This window comes from Brassica napus, chromosome C3 (assembly GCF_020379485.1).
Source record: "Brassica napus cultivar Da-Ae chromosome C3, Da-Ae, whole genome shotgun sequence".
Classification (NCBI taxonomy): domain Eukaryota; kingdom Viridiplantae; phylum Streptophyta; class Magnoliopsida; order Brassicales; family Brassicaceae; genus Brassica; species Brassica napus.
Genome location: NC_063446.1, coordinates 10,524,789 through 10,544,501, shown reverse-complemented (window position 1 = coordinate 10,544,501; position 19,713 = coordinate 10,524,789). Strand labels below are relative to the sequence as shown.

The 19,713-nt window shown below is 35.1% G+C and overlaps 3 protein-coding genes across 4 annotated transcripts; 2 read left to right on the top strand and 1 right to left on the bottom strand.

Moving 5' to 3' along the window:
* Positions 1–5,504: 5,504 nt before the first annotated feature.
* On the top strand, positions 5,505–7,266 carry LOC106388029 (auxin-responsive protein IAA13). Its single transcript, XM_013827998.3, has 4 exons — positions 5,505–5,904; positions 6,249–6,656; positions 6,741–6,802; positions 6,879–7,266. The coding sequence occupies exons 1-4, from the start codon at positions 5,684–5,686 to the stop codon at positions 6,926–6,928; spliced, it is 741 nt and encodes a 246-aa protein (XP_013683452.1). The 5' UTR covers positions 5,505–5,683; the 3' UTR covers positions 6,929–7,266.
* Positions 7,267–7,328: 62 nt separating this feature from the next.
* On the bottom strand, positions 7,329–9,092 carry LOC106388028 (haloacid dehalogenase-like hydrolase domain-containing protein At2g33255). Its single transcript, XM_013827997.3, has 5 exons — positions 8,703–9,092; positions 8,346–8,388; positions 8,157–8,217; positions 7,863–7,997; positions 7,329–7,675 (listed from the first exon to the last, which is right to left on the bottom strand). The coding sequence occupies exons 1-5, from the start codon at positions 9,040–9,042 to the stop codon at positions 7,511–7,513; spliced, it is 744 nt and encodes a 247-aa protein (XP_013683451.1). The 5' UTR covers positions 9,043–9,092; the 3' UTR covers positions 7,329–7,510.
* Positions 9,093–9,114: 22 nt separating this feature from the next.
* LOC106388027 (myosin-10-like) lies at positions 9,115–19,474 on the top strand. 2 transcript variants are annotated; one of them, XM_048752465.1, is made up of 41 exons: positions 9,115–9,773; positions 9,852–9,962; positions 10,068–10,211; positions 10,305–10,450; positions 10,541–10,697; positions 10,772–10,830; positions 10,925–11,084; positions 11,323–11,472; positions 11,542–11,678; positions 11,752–11,898; positions 11,989–12,090; positions 12,369–12,426; positions 12,520–12,621; positions 12,736–12,773; positions 12,860–12,986; positions 13,078–13,248; positions 13,325–13,456; positions 13,545–13,654; positions 13,771–13,831; positions 13,966–14,143; positions 14,224–14,636; positions 14,743–14,841; positions 14,927–15,139; positions 15,229–15,372; positions 15,450–15,599; positions 15,693–15,815; positions 15,902–16,104; positions 16,247–16,361; positions 16,456–16,476; positions 16,552–16,629; positions 16,719–16,889; positions 16,976–17,128; positions 17,242–17,418; positions 17,747–18,022; positions 18,102–18,172; positions 18,254–18,350; positions 18,418–18,474; positions 18,579–18,635; positions 18,737–18,817; positions 18,917–18,993; positions 19,089–19,474. In XM_048752465.1, exons 1-41 carry the CDS (start codon positions 9,771–9,773, stop codon positions 19,201–19,203), a joined length of 5,184 nt encoding a protein of 1,727 aa, XP_048608422.1. In that variant the 5' UTR covers positions 9,115–9,770; the 3' UTR covers positions 19,204–19,474. The 2 variants fall into 2 exon arrangements, with proteins under 2 accessions (XP_048608422.1, XP_048608423.1); XM_048752466.1 differs by lacking the exons at positions 9,115–9,773; positions 9,852–9,962; positions 10,068–10,211; ... (4 more) ...; positions 11,323–11,472; positions 11,542–11,678 and having other exon boundaries at positions 11,884–11,898; positions 11,989–12,101.
* Positions 19,475–19,713: the final 239 nt, after the last annotated feature.

Below are 19,713 nucleotides of genomic sequence, written 5' to 3'. Positions count from 1 at the left end.
GGAACCGATTGTCTTTATCCGTAGAATCAGCATTCTACTATATTTAAAACACAGTAAACATGTTTGAAATTGATTTATACTAGTTTTAGATTTATAGTAATGTGTAGATTTTGATTTCTACAGGTTTTAGATTTATAGTAATGTGTAGATTCCGGTTTCTATAGATTTTAGAATGACAGGTTAAGCGCGGAATGTATTTTCTAAATATTTTTAGATTTATGTTATTTACGTAGATCACGGATTCTAAATATATTAGATCCAATGAAAAATGTGGATTACATTTTTCACTTTGTAGAATGTCAATTATATTTTTTGTAGAACAAAATATGAAATTATGACTTAAAAATTTTTAGAACTGAAAAAAATACTAATAAATTGATATATGTATTTCATCAGTTGTTACTATTTTTTGAATTTTATTTTGTTTGTAAAACTATTTATTTGATTTATTTTGGAAAATAATAAAGGGTATTAAAGAAAAAAAATGATACAAAAGAAATATTAGCCTAATAGAACATATTTATCATTTTTGGCCTAAAAAACAATTTTCCCATGTTACTTCTCAAATTATAAGGTTGCTACTGGTATATATAAAAGAAAATTAGTGAAACAAAAATAAATGTAATAAAAAGAAATGGAATATTAAGGAAATGAATATCATATACTCTGTTCATTCATGATCAAAATTAGAATGAAATGATTTTTTCACATTTATTTATCTTTTTAGAATTGATAAAATGATTATTCCATTTCATTTCATACAAATGGTAATTTTTTTGGTAGAATGAAAAAGCAGGGCATTCCATACCAAAATTTGACAATCTATATATCTTACAAACACTTGACTATATATTCACATGTCATGTAATCATATTAGTCAAACACGAACAAATTCATATATCTATAGCTTAAAATCTTTTTTCCAAGTTGTTAAATATACAAATACGATGTGTGTGCACAAACCCGGTGATTGGATCAATCGATGATTTTATTTTTTGGTGGTAAAACCGTAAAAAGAAGTTTACAAAAAAAAACCCGTAAAAAGAACATTTGTGTGTTGTTGGGATACTGGTAAGAGTAGAAAATATGTTTTGAACACTTAAATAGTTTGGCTATTTGCTAGATAGCGATAAACTAACCGGGCCTCGTAGTCTGGTGGTAAAGGAACCTCGGCTGAGGTGCCCGCCACCCGAGTTCGAGCCCCGGCCACGAGGGGTATTTACATGGGCTGCCTCTCGCCCTCCAGACCACTTCGCGTAACCAGGGGCCCTTAAGTGGACGCTTAAAAATCCTGTAATGGCTTGGGCTTAGGCCCGGTGGGCTAGTCGATCACGCAAAGTGGTCGGATACTGGATTATCAAAAAAAAAAAATAGATAGCGATAAACTTCGCTCTTTGCTACATGCACGGCCGAATCAGCTTAGATAAGTAGATAACTATGGGTTAAGACTTCAGCTACCAAACTTTTTTAAAATTAAAAATCAGATACATGTCTTCGAAATTTCGAATTATCATTACGTGGGCATATATATTACAGACACAATTCCTTTTCTTTTAGTATCGACCATATGCTTTTTTTTTGGGTCAATATCGACCATATGCTTTAATCTTTAAATCGTGACTGAAAACTTTATTCGACATCATTATGATATTCGCTCGCGCGGCTGCTATACGATACTAAGCAAAACGCTAGCTTTTCTACATATTAACAGTTGATCACTTTCTAAAACCATGATTAGTGCTTAATCCTACTTTACAGTAATACAACGGTGTCAAATTTTTTTTGTAACTAATTATGATATATTTTTCTGAGGCGAGTGCAAGTTACAATAAACTTACAATTGTAACATCCCAATTTTTGCTTATTTTTGGTAAAATGTAATAACATCCCAATGTTTATAAGTTCAATCAAATCAAACATATGTTGATACAAATACATACACACATGCATGTATTTTACCAAAAATATGTTGATATCTTCACGCTGGAGTCATCTTTGAATTAGGGATGGACACATATCAAATATCCGAATTTTTGGATATCTAATCTATTAAAACTGAAGTACACATTAAAAATAACCCTAAATTTTTCTAAATATTTACAACTGAATGCCACTGGTCTTAAATTTGTAATTGTAATTAATCCAATAATAACCATATATTTGAAAAAAATATAAACAGAATCAATACAAACAAATTTGTTAATAAACAATAACTCCTGATTTTGCTCTTCTTTATTTGTAAGATATATTAATAACATTATTTTTTGAAACAGTTCGGATTTTTTTTAGTTAAAGGAAGAAATAAACATATATATTAATATATATGTTCAATGGATATATATTAATAACATTACCTACGACCCATCTATGAGAAGAAACATTTTTATATATATATATAGATTTATGAATAAGCAAATGGAATTTTATACAAATAATTCAAAATCAAAAGCATGATTTTTTTCATCATCAGCCCCTAATTCCACAAACATCTTTTAACAAAACCAGAAATGAGCTATTCTATAACCAAAATAAAAAACCCTGAAATGAACTATTATAGTTCATATCTAATATATAATATTAAATTCATTATCTTTAAAAACATTATAGTAGTTTTATACACATAAGTAGATTTTGTATAATACATATTTCTATTTTACAAACATATATAATTAACATAAAATTTATACACGTAATTAGATTACAAATATTTTGAAACACACAATTCTACAATGTACTGATATTTATATCTTATTCTAATTAAATTTTAATAAGAAAAAAATTAACAAACAAATCTCACGCTTTAGAAGAACATTTTCAGAATCAACAAACGTGCACGCCTAAACAAATTAGTGAACAAAAAAATTAAACCGGTCACCAGACATACATATGCCTAAACAAATTATTGAACAAACGACGGGTTAATAAACTATCAACAACAAAAATTATCCCGCGCTTTTAAAACGCGGGTCAAAATCTAGTTGCATATTATTATTTGTTTTGCTCAGCAGAATAACAGATATTCGGATTTTTTTGTTCCTATTTGGAACAACGTCATTTATGTTACAATTCGAATGTTAACAGTATATATTTACAAGCGTGAATTATCTCCATCATTTATCCTGAATATTTGATTACAAACTATATATCATGAATCTCCTTTTGTCTTTTCCTTATGATTCCAAATGATACTGACTCTCAAGTTAATGCATGCATGCTTTCAAGAGGCAAACACAGTTCATGGCACATTAGATCGATATTATAAGTTCTTGGGATAGAATTTGATTAGTCGAAATATACACGAGCACTAGATATTGAGAAAAGCTGCAGAAAAGATATCGTTCACAACTCATCGGCTATTAAAGGCTTCAGTTTCGTCTTATTCTATTCTCTCATATTTTCTAATTCTACTGTGCTTCATCCTATTGTTGTGGACTTGACCAATAAATGATAAAATCAATATTACTTAGCGCTAATGGTAGTTTTTTAATTCTATAGCAAGAGATCTCTTTAATTTTTCAAATAATATAAAAATACTGATCATGCTGGTTACGAAGAAATTTTTATTTCAGTCTATAATCTTAATTTGCCATTTTGGCCAACCCCACTGCCCACTTGGTTTGCGACTTTATAGTTAAAGCAACGTTCGTGCCTTTTGTCCTATAAAGGAACGACACAGATATATCTAGCAAAAGAAGAAGTGAATAAAATTGCGAGAATAGAAAGAAAGAAAAATATTAAAATTACACGAAATTCTAGAACAAACGTATGTATTACGATGATATATCTTGAAAAAACATAGAATCAAATATCTGATATTGACTAACTGATGGTTCTTGGAACTGAAGGAGTAAACGTCTGTTGACAAAAAAAAAAGGAGTAAACGTCTCGTTGAAGAGGTCCATGTCTACTTATTTCCTAATTAAGAACAAAAACAACATGTGTTACTTTTTTTTGCTAAAATATTATATCAACCTTTTAAATTCTAACATTTTATCATTCTAATTTTTCATTTACAAGAGATATATCTGACAGAGTTAGCTTCCGATTACTGATTAAAATGTTACATGAATGATGATAAAAGTTGGTTTATAAGGATAGTGTCGCTCATAAGAGAATGTAACATAATTATTTAGGTTTTGATAAAAGTTTATGTAGTTTTGTTATATAAAACATTAAATATTCAACATGAATATAATTATTCAACATGAATATAATACGTAAGTAATTATAATTAATTAGGTGTTAATATAAGGTATGCTATTATTAACTTAGATTATGATAATGTTGATATAATATTATAAAATTATATAACTTTGTATTATTATTTATCTTCTATAAAGATAAATAACAAAAGTAAATTGACGGTCACATTTTTGGTTCTGTTTTCAACATGTAAAATTATTAAGGAAAACTAAGTTTGTGTTTCTAACAAATCCATCAATAGAGTATGAAATATATGTTCTCATAATGTTCTTAGTCATGATTTCGATCGAATGAGAAACTTCCACACATCAATTGCGATTGGAATTTGTTTTTCGACGGATCATCATAGCATACCAAGAAACATGATGATGACTAATCTCATCACTATTTATTTAATAATTCCTATATATTTTGCAACCTATTTTTCCACTTTATTTGACATCAATCATAGCCCTCCGCGAAAAAAAGAAAAATTAAAGAAAGGGGGCATATACATTATATATCTAGTCGCTGACAAAAAAAAAAAAACATTATATATCTAGTCTTTTTGTTAAAGTACAAGTATATTAATCTGAAACTAATTTGATTAGTGAAGTAAACATATCATATCAACTGAGATTTTACCACAATGTTTTGTCTATACTGAATATTGAAACCAAAAACATCATTAAATACATATATCGATATGCATAGCATAAAAATCTAAGCTCAAACGATCGATGATAAGTTGATAACATTAAGTGATGGAAACATATTCTACAAGATAAATCTCAATATTTGAAAAAATGATTAGTCATTCCAATAACATTTCAACAGTTGTGTCTCCACTATCTTTCTTTATATATGGCAATATTGATCATAATTCAACTTTTTCAGAACTGGCTAGTCAGATACTTTCATATATATATTTAGCAGTTTTGTCTATGTGAATACAAATAAAATCTATATGGCAATCATTATAACGAATACAATTCTTACAAAGATAGAAAAAGAAAGAGTAATGTTTAAACAAAAGCTTTCCACAAATTAAATAACACACAAACAACTGTTTTTTGATATATAATTAAAAAAAAATATTCTGTTTTTTTCATTTGTAAACAAAAGAGAGCACGACAAGTTTGATGATGTCGGAAGGAAAAATTTAAAAAAATGTAATAATAAAATAAAATAAGATAATAAAGTAGAAAAGGACATTGAAGAAAGAATGGTATTGTTGTTGGTATGGTCACTACCAGACATATGGGTCCCGTTTCTCATCAGTCTCTCCACCACCTAATCCTTTTCTTCTCCCTCAATTCTTTAGATTTCAAGAAACCCTTAAAATCCTCTCTCTGTCTCTTTCTGTTTGTCTGTTTCCTTATCTCCTCCTGAATTTGCACTCCCAGGTGTTTCCAAGTCCTTAACTTCCAAAACACTCTCTCTCTCTTTTGTAGTATTTAGTTTTGGATTCTTAGAACTCTTATTTAGTGGGTTTTCTAAAATGATTACTGAGCTTGAGATGGGGAAAGCTGAGAGTGAGCTAGAACTGGGTCTAGGCCTCAGTCTTGGCGGTGGAACGGCGTCCAAGATTGTTAAACCAGGTGGTGGAGGCGCGTGGGGAGAGCGTGGGAGGCTTTTGACTGCAAAAGATTTTCCTTCAGTTGGCTCTAAACGAGCTGCTGACTCTGCTTCTTACGCTGGTGCATCTCCTCCTCGTTCAAGGTTCGTCTTTTAAGTCAAGCAAAAAAAAAAGAAAGATTAATCCTTTCCTAGCTTTTTGGTTTCAGAGGAAACAGAAATTGAGAAACTTTGATAGAAAATAATCTTTGAAAACTGTTTATTCTCTATGCGTGATGTGAAACTCTGTTCTGAGAACAGAGTTTCTCAAGGAAAAGTTAAGGGTTTTAGCTCAGTGTTGATTCCTTTACATAACTTGTCTAGGAGTTATTATTTGGCTATTCAGACAGACCCAATTAACTTGCGTAGTAAGAAAGGCTCTGTTTTGATATGAAGAGTCTTGAAAAAGTTGAATCTTTATTCATGATGTTTGCTTTGTGTGTTAGCAGTCAAGTTGTGGGATGGCCACCTATTGGATCTCACAGGATGAACAGTTTGGTTAATAACCAAGCCACAAAGTCACCCAAGGAAGAAGAAGAAGATGGTAAGAAGAAAGCCAAAGATGATGAGACTAAAGATGTTACAAAGAAAGTGAATGGAAAAGTGCAAGTTGGGTTTATCAAGGTGAACATGGATGGAGTTGCTATAGGAAGAAAAGTTGATTTGAATGCTCATTCTTCTTACGAGAACTTGGCGCATACACTGGAAGATATGTTCTTTCGCACTAGTCCAGGTACTATAGGGCTAACCGGTCAGTTCACCAAACCGTTGAGGCTTTTGGATGGATCTTCTGAGTTTGTACTTACTTATGAAGATAAGGAAGGTGATTGGATGCTTGTTGGTGATGTCCCATGGAGGTAAAAAGATCTAAAACCCATGTGTTTATCATCTCTTATACTCTGATGAATGTTTTATACTGATCTTTATTGTATACATATTAGAATGTTCATCACGTCGGTGAAAAGGCTTCGGGTGATGAAAACCTCTGAAGCTAATGGACTTGGTATGTAGACTATCTCGTCTTGATTTCTCTTATTGTTTGATAACAATCTTGGACTAAAACATCTTGATAAATGCAGCTGCAAGACATCAAGATCCGAAGGAGAGGCAAAGAAACAAACCTGTTTAGCTCTTTTTTCCACATTACGTTATTACAGTTTTTTTTTGTGTGGGAGTTTTGCAAGTCTGAGTTACTTGTGGAGCAAGTACAAGGAAGAAACAGAAGCTAGATTGATCTTATCCAGTTTGTGTATGCTTCTTGGTTCTTCTAAAGTTTTTTTTTTTCTTTAGGGTTTTCTTTTTGCTTGCTGTCTTTTTTTTTTACTGTTGCGATTTCATCATATACTATGGAAGAGAATGCTCTTTATTTCTTTTACCACACTGTATATATTTGAAGCTTATCTAAGATGTTTCTATGGGTTTTGTAACAAAAACTTCTGTTTTATGAGTTTGCACTGATTGATCCAAGAAACAAGTCTCTATATCATCAAATGGTTAAAAACTTAACATATGCAACAAAAAACATAAGCTGGCCAGTGAATAGAGCTCTTGTCATTTAATATTTATGGCTATCCTGAACAGATAGAAAACTGTGCAATGCCATTATCTCTCTTACAATAGTGATTCTGCTGCAAACTACAGCCTTTGTGCTAAGTAGAAGAATACTTTGGTCATTGAGACTACAAGACATAACCTTGGAAAATAAGAGAAACTATGGGCTCAAGTCGAAGTTTGTCTCCAATAAGTTGTGAATTTTGGACAGGGAATCAACCTTAAAATCAGGATGCAGTCCGGTGACAGAAAAATCATCTGGTCCATACCTTCCGGTTTCATCTAGCAAGCATGTGAAGGCTCCAGCTCCTTTCCCACATGCTATCTGCAGAATCGAGTAAAGAAAGATCACTTACACGGAAGAAATAGTCTGAGAGTTGGTATGCAATCCCTTCCGCATATCAAATCTTTAAACAATTGCATAAGACGGGTCCATCTATAAGCTTCTCTCATGCATTGCTTAAAAGATTTTGCTATACATAAAGATTTTATCATCATGTGCCACCACTCACATCATCTTTCAAGCTGTCACCAACCATCATGACTTCGTTAGGTGGGATATCCCATGTAGAACATATGTGCAGCAAAGGGTCAGGGTTTGGCTTATACGGACGAAACTCTCTGCCCAGTGCCGGAGTAAAGATAACCTAATACAATGAAAAGTAATTAGAGAAGGCCTCTGATCTCTTTCTTTCTGATAAACAAAGTGACTCAGCAAAACCAATCAGGCAGGCAGCTTGTAAAACAGATTTGACAAAAAATGTCTTTAGTTCTGAGATCAAGCTAAGAGCTTAAGAATGCTATACCTCAAAACGTTGGTGGAAGATGTCAATAGCCTTCTTAACATTGCGTGTAATCAGCCCCCTCCTACAAAATTGAAACAACGAGTTGATTATCTTCATACCACTGAGTTTTATTGCATTCTTAACATTAAGCTAAAGGTTAACAGGCCACAGAAAACAGAGAGCTATAGAGAGAAGAATCTGAAAACATACTTTATCTTTTTGGAATCAAGAAAGCCACATAGTTCAGCAGCCCCTGGAACACAGTTTTCGCCACATTAGAAGAGAATCAAACCTCTAACCACCAAAGGAAAACTACATTCATAACATATGTGAAAGACAATGAAAGTTTTCAAACTACTTCTCAAAACGGCATAACATATGATTTAGTAAGACAATGACAGCTCAAAACTACTCCACATACTTCTCTCTTACATCACAAGATTCAAAAAAATGTTATTTTCTTTGAAGTTTCAATCTTTATCAATTGCAACACTACCAAGTCTCAATCTTTAACCCTATTCTTAACCAATCTCAAGAATCCAAGGGGAGGGGAGGATGAATCCGCACCGGGCATGATTTGGAGCTTATCGATTCCCTGTTTCTCATAATCGGCGATAGTTTCATACGCCTTCTGCTGTTTATCGACGCTCCACGACTCTATGTGGTGAAGAATGTCGATTCCGGTAGGGCTCTCCGCCTTGATGCGCTTGTACTCGTCTTCACCTAAGACGGACCTGTACATTGCGGCGAAATCGATGACCGGAACCGTTAGAGTTCCGTCCATGTCGAATACGACGCCTCTGAGGCGAGATTTGGCGTTGGTGGTGAGATTCGCCATGGAGATCGAAGAAGAAGAAGAAGGTCTGAGTGTGAGAGAAACAAATGTTCTTGATAAGAGGAAAGTCATGGTTAACTGTAATCGAGGCACATACGGTTTTTTATACGGTTCATAATTAATCTGTTCTTCTTTTAAGTTTTAAAGCTATTTTTAACAAATCCGGTTCGGTTTAACTGAAATCATGAATAAGTTCGGTTTAATTGAAATCATGCATAAGTTCGGTTTAAGGAGGGGCCGTAGACACGGCAGAAATGCGCTACGTTGTCATCGTCTCCTCCATTGAAATCGAACCGGATTGGTTTTGGCGAATTTCGAAATTGAAATCCGGTTTGGTTAATAAGGGTAATTTTAGGAATCAAAAAGGCTAAATGACTTACGTGGATTCGCTGCCCTCTCTTTCCAGGGAGAGAGACGAAACGAAGCATCAAATAAGGGAAAAACAAAATAAAAAAAAAAAAAAAACTGGAGAGAAAATCCGAGGGAAAACGCGAGAAAGTTTATTAGTTTCTGCGAGAATCTGCAGCTTTCCAGGGCAATTATTTTTTTTTGGTTTAAGCTGAAGGAAACTAACGTCTATGCTAATTGTTGGTGATATTTCGTCTGCAAACCTGAATGTAGCCATAATCTTTTGTTTTTTACGTCGGGAGAGAGAGAGAAACGTTCGTGATAGATATATTTGTGTCTGATTCAACATTGGATTCATGGTGGAGAAACTTCCCGGGAAACACCTTCTGATTGGGTTCTCAGGGATTATCTCTAATGTTTCAAGGATAATCTAACCAGATTTGGACGTAACAATGGTAATAATTAAGAGACTCTCTTCTTTAATCTGCATTGCGATTTCTTCGTGTTGCTCATGTTCTTACCTTTTTGATCAGGCTGCTTTGGGGTCGCTCGTCTGGGTAGAAGACACAGATGATGCCTGGATAGATGGAGAAGTTGTCGAAGCTAACGATGATGATGTCAAAGTCATCTGCCAAACCAAGACGGTTAGTTTATCCCCTTTATGCTTCATCAATGAGATTTGCTTGGCTCTTAAGCTACATTGACGATGGCTAGTGAACATAAAATGTTCATATTTTTTTTTCATATAGGTTGTGGCAAAGGCAAATGCTGTCTACCCCAAGGACCCTGAGTTTCCTGAACTTGGTGTCGATGACATGACCAAGCTTGCCTATCTGCATGAACCAGGGGTTCTTCTCAATCTAAAGGCCCGGTACAATGCAAATGAAATATATGTAAGCATGTAACGTTTAACATTGTTTCTTTCAATAATTTGATGTCACGATTGATGCAAAACTAATGCTAGTTTGTTCTTGAAATTGTTTCAGACATACACAGGGAATATACTGATAGCTGTAAATCCCTTTAAAAGATTACCACACCTATACGGAAATGATATAATGGAACAATATAAAGGCTCGGATTTTGGAGAGTTAAGCCCACATCCTTTTGCTGTTGCTGATTCTGCATACAGGTTATCTTCTTGTTTTTGTTTTGTAGATGAACCATTTTTAACTAGCACTACCTGTTTTTTTTTTGGGGACTCACAATCATTAAAATTTAGAAAAATGATCAACGAGGGAGTAAGCCAGGCGATCTTGGTGAGTGGAGAAAGCGGTGCTGGGAAGACAGAGAGCACAAAGATGCTCATGCAGTATCTTGCATTCATGGGCGGAAAAGCTCAGAGTGAAGGACGCTCCGTAGAACAGCAAGTTTTGGAGGTAGATAAACACTATCTATCTACATTCTCTTATTAAACATAGATGTATTCTTACTCTTCTCAACTTATTTGCAGTCAAATCCAGTTTTAGAAGCTTTTGGTAATGCCAAAACCGTCAAAAACAATAATTCAAGGTGGGACTGTCTTTAACATTTCTTGATTTTTCTCTGTTCTTGTTATTTTGTTGAAGCCACAACTTGACATATATTGGTAAATCTCATATTGCAGTCGTTTTGGTAAATTTGTGGAGATTCAATTCAATCATATGGGAAGAATCTCAGGAGCTGCTATTAGAACATATTTGCTTGAGAGGTCAAGAGTTTGCCAAGTTTCTGATCCTGAAAGAAACTATCATTGCTTTTACATGCTTTGCGCTGCGCCAGAACAGGTAACTATGGTCCCTTCCATGCGTACATTCAGATCCGGCCATGAGATTTGGTTGTAGGCGATTTAGTAAATATTTTATTAATTTTTTTATATACAAATTTGGGAGCCTATTTTTATGTAATTTTCTTCAAAAATTCTGTGAGTCATATGCAAATGTTTCAGTTTTGCCCAGAACCGGCCATGCGTACATTAGCTAGTACATGTGAAAGTTCTGCATGTCTAATGCTTTTAGCTTTCAGGAAATTGAGCAGTACAAGTTGGGGGAACCAAGCACATTTCACTACCTAAATCAATCGAATTGCTATTCGTTGAGTGCACTTGATGATGCCAAGGAGTATCTAGCTACGAGGAAAGCTATGGATGTTGTTGGGATTAGTTCTGAAGAGCAGGTACTTTCTGGTTGGTCATTTTACATGATCAGTAATGAGGAAACCTCTTCTTACATTCTACTTTTGTAGGATGCAATCTTCCGGACAGTTGCTGCTATCCTTCATTTAGGAAACATTGAGTTTGAAAAGGGAGAAGAATCAGATGCTGCAGAGCCTAAGGACGATAAATCCCGGTTCCATCTGAAAGTGGCTGCTGAACTTTTCATGTACATTCTTCATCTGAATAACATATTTATTTTCTACAGAAGTTAGAACCATGATTGATCTTTGTTGGTATAGGTGTGATGAGAAAGCTCTAGAAGACTCCTTGTGCAAAAGAGTGATGGTGACTCGTGGTGAAAGCATTACAAAGTCGCTTGATCCTGGTAGTGCAGCTCTAAGCAGAGATGCTCTTGCCAAGATTGTCTATTCTAAACTGTTTGATTGGTAGGTTTACAATAATGGACTCTTATCGAAGGGCTTAACGTCATTCTTTAGATTTAAATTGCTAAAAGGTTATAAATTTAATGCTCTCAGGCTTGTGACTAAGATCAATAACTCCATTGGACAAGACCCAAGTTCAGAATACATTATTGGAGTCCTGGATATATATGGATTCGAGAGTTTTAAGACAAACAGGTGCTTAACCGGTATGCTCTTATATTCATCAAATGTTAAATATCCTTTTGTGATTTGATTCTTAACTAGATACGCTTTCTGAATGAATACCTTAGAGTTGATTAAAAAAAAAAAAAAAAAAAAAAAAACTTAGCTTTCAAGTTACTTAAGATTTTCTTGTAGTTTCTGACAATAGTAATCTTCACACTATTGATCGTTCCTTCTGCGGTTCAACTGATAGCAGTAATCATCCTTTTGTTACAATTCCAACGTTTTCTCTTTTCACAAAATTTTTGTAGCTTTGAACAGTTTTGTATAAACCTGACAAACGAGAAGCTGCAACAGCATTTCAACCAGGTTGGAGACTAGTGCTCTTCTCAGATTCTTGATTCTTGATTGATCTTATTTTACGTTGATCCATATTCATGCATGTGTTCCTATCTTTTACAGCATGTGTTCAAAATGGAGCAAGAAGAGTATACTAAAGAAGAGATTGACTGGAGTTACATAGAGTTCATTGATAATCAAGATGTTCTCGATCTTATAGAAAAGGTAAGTAGTATCACAATGAGTAGTGTTGGAACCTATGATCCATTTCCTAGTAGAGATCCAGTTTCAGACATATGTTGATTTTTAGTTTCTAACACCAAATTGTTTCATGATCAGAAACCTGGTGGGATTATTGCCCTTATCGATGAGGCTTGGTAATGTATCAAAACATCATGTACTTTATTTATTTCTTGTTTGTTTTCTTCAATATGCGTGGCTGAGTTTGTGTTTGCCTCTACAGTATGTTTCCAAAATCAACACATGATACACTTGCGCAAAAGCTATACCAGACATTTAATGGCCACAAGCGTTTCACCAAACCAAAATTGGCTCGTACAGACTTTACCATATGCCATTATGCTGGTGATGTTAGTGCCTCAGAAGCTTGTTCTTATAAATGTTTGTTAGTGGCAAAATTTTGAAACTTGGTGTGATGACCATATTCTTGTTTAATTTCAGGTCACTTATCAGACTGAACTGTTTTTGGACAAGAACAAAGATTACGTTGTTAGAGAACATCAAGCTCTCATGAACTCTTCAGACTGCTCCTTTGTCTCATCTTTGTTTCCAAAATTGCGATTGGAATCCTCCAACTCATCAAAGTTCTCATCAATAGGCTCTCAATTCAAGGTCTGATGATGCTAAGTTCAACAAATTCTCCTTATACATTATACCGTGATTCTGACCATGTACTAATGATATACAGCAACAACTACAATCTTTACTCGAGACGTTGAACACCACAGAGCCTCACTACATACGCTGTGTTAAACCAAATAACGTTCTTAAGCCAGAGATTTTTGAGAACATTAACGTTCTGCATCAACTTAGGTGTGGGGTAAGCTTAATATTTTCAGAGAACCTCATGCTTTTATTTTTTGCAACTGCAACAAAATTTTGACCTCTACATCATTTTCTGAGCTCAGGGGGTCTTGGAAGCCATTAGGATTAGTTGTGCTGGATATCCTACTAGAAAGCCTTTCAGTGAATTTTTAACTAGGTTCCGAATTTTATTCCCGGAGGCTGCAAACAAAAGGTAGATTCACCATTATTAACTTTCGCAATTAATATCTAAATTATTAGTCCAATGCAAATAATAGTTAATGATTTGACTCATATAAAACCGTTTTCTGCCTATGTTTATGTTTAAAGCTTTGACGAAGTTGATGCTTGCAAAAAGCTATTAGCAAAAGTGGAGCTAAAAGGTTTTCAGGTGCGTTTTCATATTCTTATCTTACAGTTCGTTATTTTTTATGGCCAAAAAACAAATAAAGGATACTGCCATTTACACTTTCGGTCACACTTCACAAGACTCTTATGTCACTACATTTATCTTTCAAATCACAGATAGGGAAGACAAAGGTGTTTCTTAGGGCAGGTCAGATGGCAGAACTGGATGCTCACCGTTCTGAAGCTCTTGGCCACTCAGCTAGGATCATACAGAGAAAAGTCCTAACTTATCAATCTCGTAAAAAATATATGATGTTGCAGTCTGCTTCAAGAGATATCCAAGCCTTTTGTAGAGGTAATACATTTTGTGCTAAGAATTTTTAGCTTCATAGTTTTTCATGTCTCATTAGGCTTCTTTCTCCCATATGACTACAGGGCGCATGGCGCGGCTTCAGTTTGAGTCCATGAGAAGAGAAGCAGCTTCTCTGAGAATTCAGAAGCAGGCGCGGACGTATATATGTCAAACAGCCTATAAAAATTTGTGTATTTCAGCTGTTTATATTCAGACTGAGTTGCGTGCAATGGTTGCTCTAGTTGAACTTCAGTACAGGAAGAAGAGACATGCGGCAATTATTATTCAAGCAAGTTTTAAAACCTCATTTTTTATGACAAATAATTTTTCATTCTTTTTGAGTATCAATAACATGCAAAAGTTACTTATTCCACAGAGTCAAATCAGAAGATGTCTGTGTCGTCGTCGGTATTTAAGAATGAAGAAAGCAGCTATTACCACTCAGTGTGGCTGGAGAGTAAAAGTTGCACGCCGAGAATTGCGGAAGCTTAAAATGGTGACATTCTTTCTTCACCTTCCATGAAACTTATGTTTTTCAACAACTTCACTGGATCATATGCATGCAGCTATGTGCCTACGTCATAATATTCTTTGTATTCCAGGCTGCTAAGGAAACAGGAGCCCTCCAAGAAACTAATACTAAGTTAGAGAAGGAATTAAAAGAACTCACTTCAATCTTAGAGCTTGAGAAACAGATGAGGGTACATGTCACACATGGCTTTTCACACGGAATGTTTTATTTTCTTAAACCATGATATGAGGCATCTGATCTGGCTACTTATGCAGATGGAGCTTGAGGGAGCCAAAAATCAAGAAGTGGAAGAATTAAAAGCAGCTTTAAATGATATGAAACTTCAGCTGGGGGAAACTCAAGAAACCAAAAGCGAAGAGATCTTGAAGTTGCAGTCCGCTTTACAGGACATGCAATTAGAATTTGAAGAACTTGCTAAGGATCTAGAGATGACGCATGATCTTGCCGCAGAAAATGAAAATCTCAAGGTAAGGCCATAAAGGTTTTATATTGTGGTTGAAAGTTACATAACATTAAAATTTTAGTAGTATGATTTTGTGTCCTTATAACTTCATAGGAGTTGGTGAGCTCATTACAAAGGAAAACTGATGAATCCGAGACCAACTATGAAGAAACAGGTAAGCAAAGTGAAAAACAAGAGGTTCCCGTCATTGACAATGATGTCATCATAAAACTTGAAGCTGAAAATCAACAACTAAAGGTAGGCTTTCTTGATATTGATTCTGAAACACAATCTTTATAATCTATATATCTCATCAAGCACACACCATTTATTAGGCGTTGGTCAGTTCATTGGAGGAGAAAATAGATGCCTTAGACCGAAAACATGACGAAACAAGCTCACACATCACAGAGCAGTTGAAGGAGAGCGCTTCATCTGATTATGAGATTGTGAGTGATCTTGCAGCTGAGAATGAACGTCTCAAGGTAAGCTTGTAGTATATGCTCTAATCATGCTCATTTTAATATTTTCATGATTGTTTTTTTTTTGTCGTTGATCTGATGTATGACACTTTTCAGGCACTGGTGAGTTCGTTAGAGAAGGAAAAGGAGGGTGCACACATGATTAAAGAAGAGAGTTCAACTGAGGATATTGATAATGAAATGACCAAAAAACTTGCTGCTGAAAACAAAGAACTATTTGTAAGTTTTTTCAGACAATGTATCCTTTCACCATTACAAGTTTGTGTGGGTTATGTCTCCCTTAAAACTTATTGAAAATTCCACAGGATCTGGTAGATTTGTTGGAAAAGAAAATAATTGAAACAGAGAATAAGTATGAGGAAGCAAGTAGACTTTGTGAAGAGAGGCTTCAGAAGGTTGTAGACACAGAGAATAAGTATGAGGAAGCAAGTAAACTTTGCGAAGAGAGGCTTCAGCAGGTTGTAGAGGCAGAGACAAAACTAATCGAGTTAAAAACATCCATGCAAAGGTTTGTCTATCTACATCCTCTCATAATTTATTCAACATAACTCGTATTAGATTAATTCAACTTCGAGGTGACGCTCCATTGAGTTACCATTCTTAATCAAGTTACTACATATATGCATTACTTATTTACTTCTTATCTTTAGGCTTGAGGAAAAGGTCTCTGACATGGAGACAGAAGACAAGATTCTCCGGCAGCAAGCACTAGCTCATTCAGCTTCCCGGAAAATGTCTTCTCAGATGTCATTTACAGGACCTCCGGTAAACTCCCTCTATGCAATGTCTCATATATTCTTTATATAAATTTTCTTCAAGAAAAGTCTTGACCTCTTCCTATTCATGTACCTCTTGAAAGCCAATGGAGAACGGACATCATGTAAGTGGTCCAAACTTACAAGTTGGATGAACTGTTATTACATACACTTTTAATCATCTTTGCTATTTCTTACAGGCATCATTGGCTCCTATACCATCAAGAAGGTTTGGGACAATTTCTTTCAGGCGATCTCGGATTGAACGACAACCCCATGTAATGTGCCTAACGGAAACAAAAACTAACAATGTGAGATACCTCTTAAGCATTGGTTAAGTAGTTATGTTATGTTTTTGATGATGCAGGAATACGTTGACGTCCTTATCAAGTTTGTTTCACAAAAGGTCGGATTCAGCCATGGGAAGCCTGTTGCGGCGTTCACAATATACAAATGTCTCATACACTGGAAAGTATTCGAAGCAGAGAAGACCAGTATCTTTGATCGTATGGTTCCTGTTTTTGGTTCTGCTATTGAGGTAACCTAAAGTTTACATATTAGTATATCGCTTTGTAGCATTCATGGTTCGCACATCATGTTTCTTCTTTTATGTCCCTTTGCTAGAATCCGGAAGACAATGATCATTTGACCTATTGGCTAACAAACACATCTACGCTACTGTTCTTGCTTCAAAGAAGCTTGAAAAACCATAGCACAAGCAGTGCAAGTCCGAGGTTACCTCCTCAGCCGACTTCATTTTTTGGTAGGATGACACAGGTAACAACATATTATTCATTGTCTCCAAGAATAGCATGTTGAAAATGGTCATAAAATCTCTAACTTAAAAAGTTTTAACGTATCTTGTTGGGGCATGACTGGCTATGTCTCAGGGTTTCCGTTCACCCTCTTCGGGAAGCCTTTCAGGAGACGTAGTGCAACAAGTAGATGCTAAAGTTCCGGCTTTGCTTTTCAAGCAGCAGCTCACAGCTTACGTTGAAACGATATATGGAATAGTGCAAGAGAATGTGAAGAGAGAATTAGAGCCCGTGCTCTTGTCATGCATTCAGGTAAACCCATCTATATATATGGTTTCCTGAAGAAAAAAAATCATACTCCTTTCGTTTCAATATAGATGATGTTTTTCATGTATCTAGGTAACTTTCATTTTATCAAAAACTATGGAGCCAATTTTGTTTTTACTATTTTGTTTATAATTGAAAAATTTGTTTGAAATTATATTTTCAATGGAATTTTAAGAAAAAAGTAAAAATTTTAACATGTGTACAAAGAACCAAAACTTCATCTATTACGAAAGAGAGAGAGAGTAACTCTTAAGATCATGAATCATTGCAAGATATGGTCATCTCACTTGTTAGTTCTCAACTCATGGCTCAGGGACTGAAAGATTCATCAAATGAGCCCTCTTCAGATGACTTACCAGCTCAGTCATCTGAACAGAACTCACCAGCAAAGCCATCTGAAGATAAGATTCCACCAGAAAAGCTGCCTGAAGGTAGTTCACCAGAAAAGCCGTCTGAAGAGGACCCACATGCAAAGATATCTGAAGAGAATACACCGGCAAAACCATCAGCAGACAATGCACCAGAGGAAACTTGGCAAGGCATCATAGATCTATTGAACCGGCTTCTCGGCACATTGCAGAAAAACTACGTAAGAACTCTTCTTCATTCGAGGGTAATTTTAACTGTATCTACTTAAATGTCCTCTCTGAGAAAATTTCTTGTTACAGGTTCCTCTGTTTCTTGCTCAGAAGATATTCAGCCAAACATTCCAAGGCATCAACGTTCAAGTCTTTAACAGGTAAACTACACTCCCCTCATCAACCTTGTATAAACCACCCATCAAATATTGATCTGAAAGATGTAACATAAACTAATGCAGCCTCATGCAACAAGAATGCTGTACATTCAACATGGGCAAAAGGGTGGATGCTTTCTTAAATGAACTAGAGGCATGGTGTAGCCTAGCAACTGAAGAGGTAAAAGTTCATTTGCCTATCTTAGTAACCAAACAGCTCAGTCTCTTGATTGCAATCTTGAATGCAGTTTGTAGGGTCTTCATGGGATGAACTCAAACACACAAGACAAGCAGTGGTGCTCCTGGTCTGTCTTTTCTTTTAAAAGCAAATTTACAGAAACTTGAATTAACAGTAAAACACTCTCTCTTCTTCCTTTGTCCTGAACATATCAACTGATTCCTCTTCCAGGTTACAGAACAAAAGTCGACAATTACATATGATGATCTTACCACTAACCTCTGCCCGGTAACTACTCTCTCCTTTCCAAGATAAAAAAGAAAAGGAAAGGTGCTTGGAGAATACACCCTCTTCTGATCTCTCTCTTATCTCTTTCTTTAATCTCTCAGGCTCTTAGTACTCAGCAATTGTATAGAATATGTACCCTCTGCAAAATTGATGACGACAAGGATCAGAATGTATCTCCGGACGTATGTTTCCTCTTTACATCTCTCAAATAAACGATAATACATGTTACCAAATCTTCTTGTATCATTTCATTATCTGCTTTATGTTTTCTGTCGATGCAGGTGATTTCCAATTTGAAACTTCTAATTACAGATGAAGACGAAGACAGCCGTTCGTTCTCGTTAGACAATGATTCCAGGTACTAAAAATATTAAGGACTTGTAAATTTCTCGCAGTTATTCAGACATTATTCACCACCATAACACCTCATGAAACTGTCTTTGTGAAACTCAGCATCCCCTTTGCAGCCGATGAGATCTCCAACTGTATGCAAGAAAAGGAATTTACCAATGTAAAGGCAGCGGTCGAACTCGCTGATAACCCTAACTTCCACTTTCTAAAGGACTGAGACCTATTTGGTCCGTTCTTCATCTGACAACTGAAATTGTACAGTATTCCTTTACTCCCTCGCACAGATTTACGCTACGTAGAATCCTACAGGTTTCGTCAATAGGGGTTTCAGAGGGCTGATTTGATTCTTACGTCTCTCCTGATTTGATTCTTACGTGTTCATTCTCTTCAGGGAGGTTAGGTTAAAGCAGACAATATTTTACTTGTGTGGCAAGAAACATCTCTATGTACAACTAATTTTTTGTAATCGGTTTTTTAACCTTTTGTTATTGGAGAAATATTGATAGAGACCCTTACTGGGTTCACACACAATATTGGCATTACCATATTTTTAAATTTATATGATTTTGCATTTTTTGGTTGTAAGGAAGATGTGGCTTCCCACTCTTAGACATCAATTTATTTTGTTGGTAATGTGTTTGTTACCATATTATATATAAGCTACTTTTATGTGAAAACATACTGAAGTTTCAAAACTTGATTAGAAAATGTGAACAAAATCTATCTA

Coding starts and splice junctions, on each gene's coding strand:
- LOC106388029 (XM_013827998.3), top strand. CDS start 5,684: ATGATTACTGAGCTTGAGATGGGGAAAGCTGAGAGTGAGCTAGAACTG. Junction 6,657..6,740: donor GTTGGTGATGTCCCATGGAG/GTAAAAAGATCT, acceptor TATACATATTAG/AATGTTCATCACGTCGGTGA. Junction 6,803..6,878: donor CTCTGAAGCTAATGGACTTG/GTATGTAGACTA, acceptor TGATAAATGCAG/CTGCAAGACATCAAGATCCG.
- LOC106388028 (XM_013827997.3), bottom strand. CDS start 9,042: ATGACTTTCCTCTTATCAAGAACATTTGTTTCTCTCACACTCAGACCT. Junction 8,218..8,345: donor CTTGATTCCAAAAAGATAAA/GTATGTTTTCAG, acceptor TCAATTTTGTAG/GAGGGGGCTGATTACACGCA. Junction 7,998..8,156: donor TCTTCCACCAACGTTTTGAG/GTATAGCATTCT, acceptor TCATTGTATTAG/GTTATCTTTACTCCGGCACT.
- LOC106388027 (XM_048752465.1), top strand. Junction 11,473..11,541: donor GGATTAGTTCTGAAGAGCAG/GTACTTTCTGGT, acceptor CTACTTTTGTAG/GATGCAATCTTCCGGACAGT. Junction 12,987..13,077: donor TATGCCATTATGCTGGTGAT/GTTAGTGCCTCA, acceptor GTTTAATTTCAG/GTCACTTATCAGACTGAACT.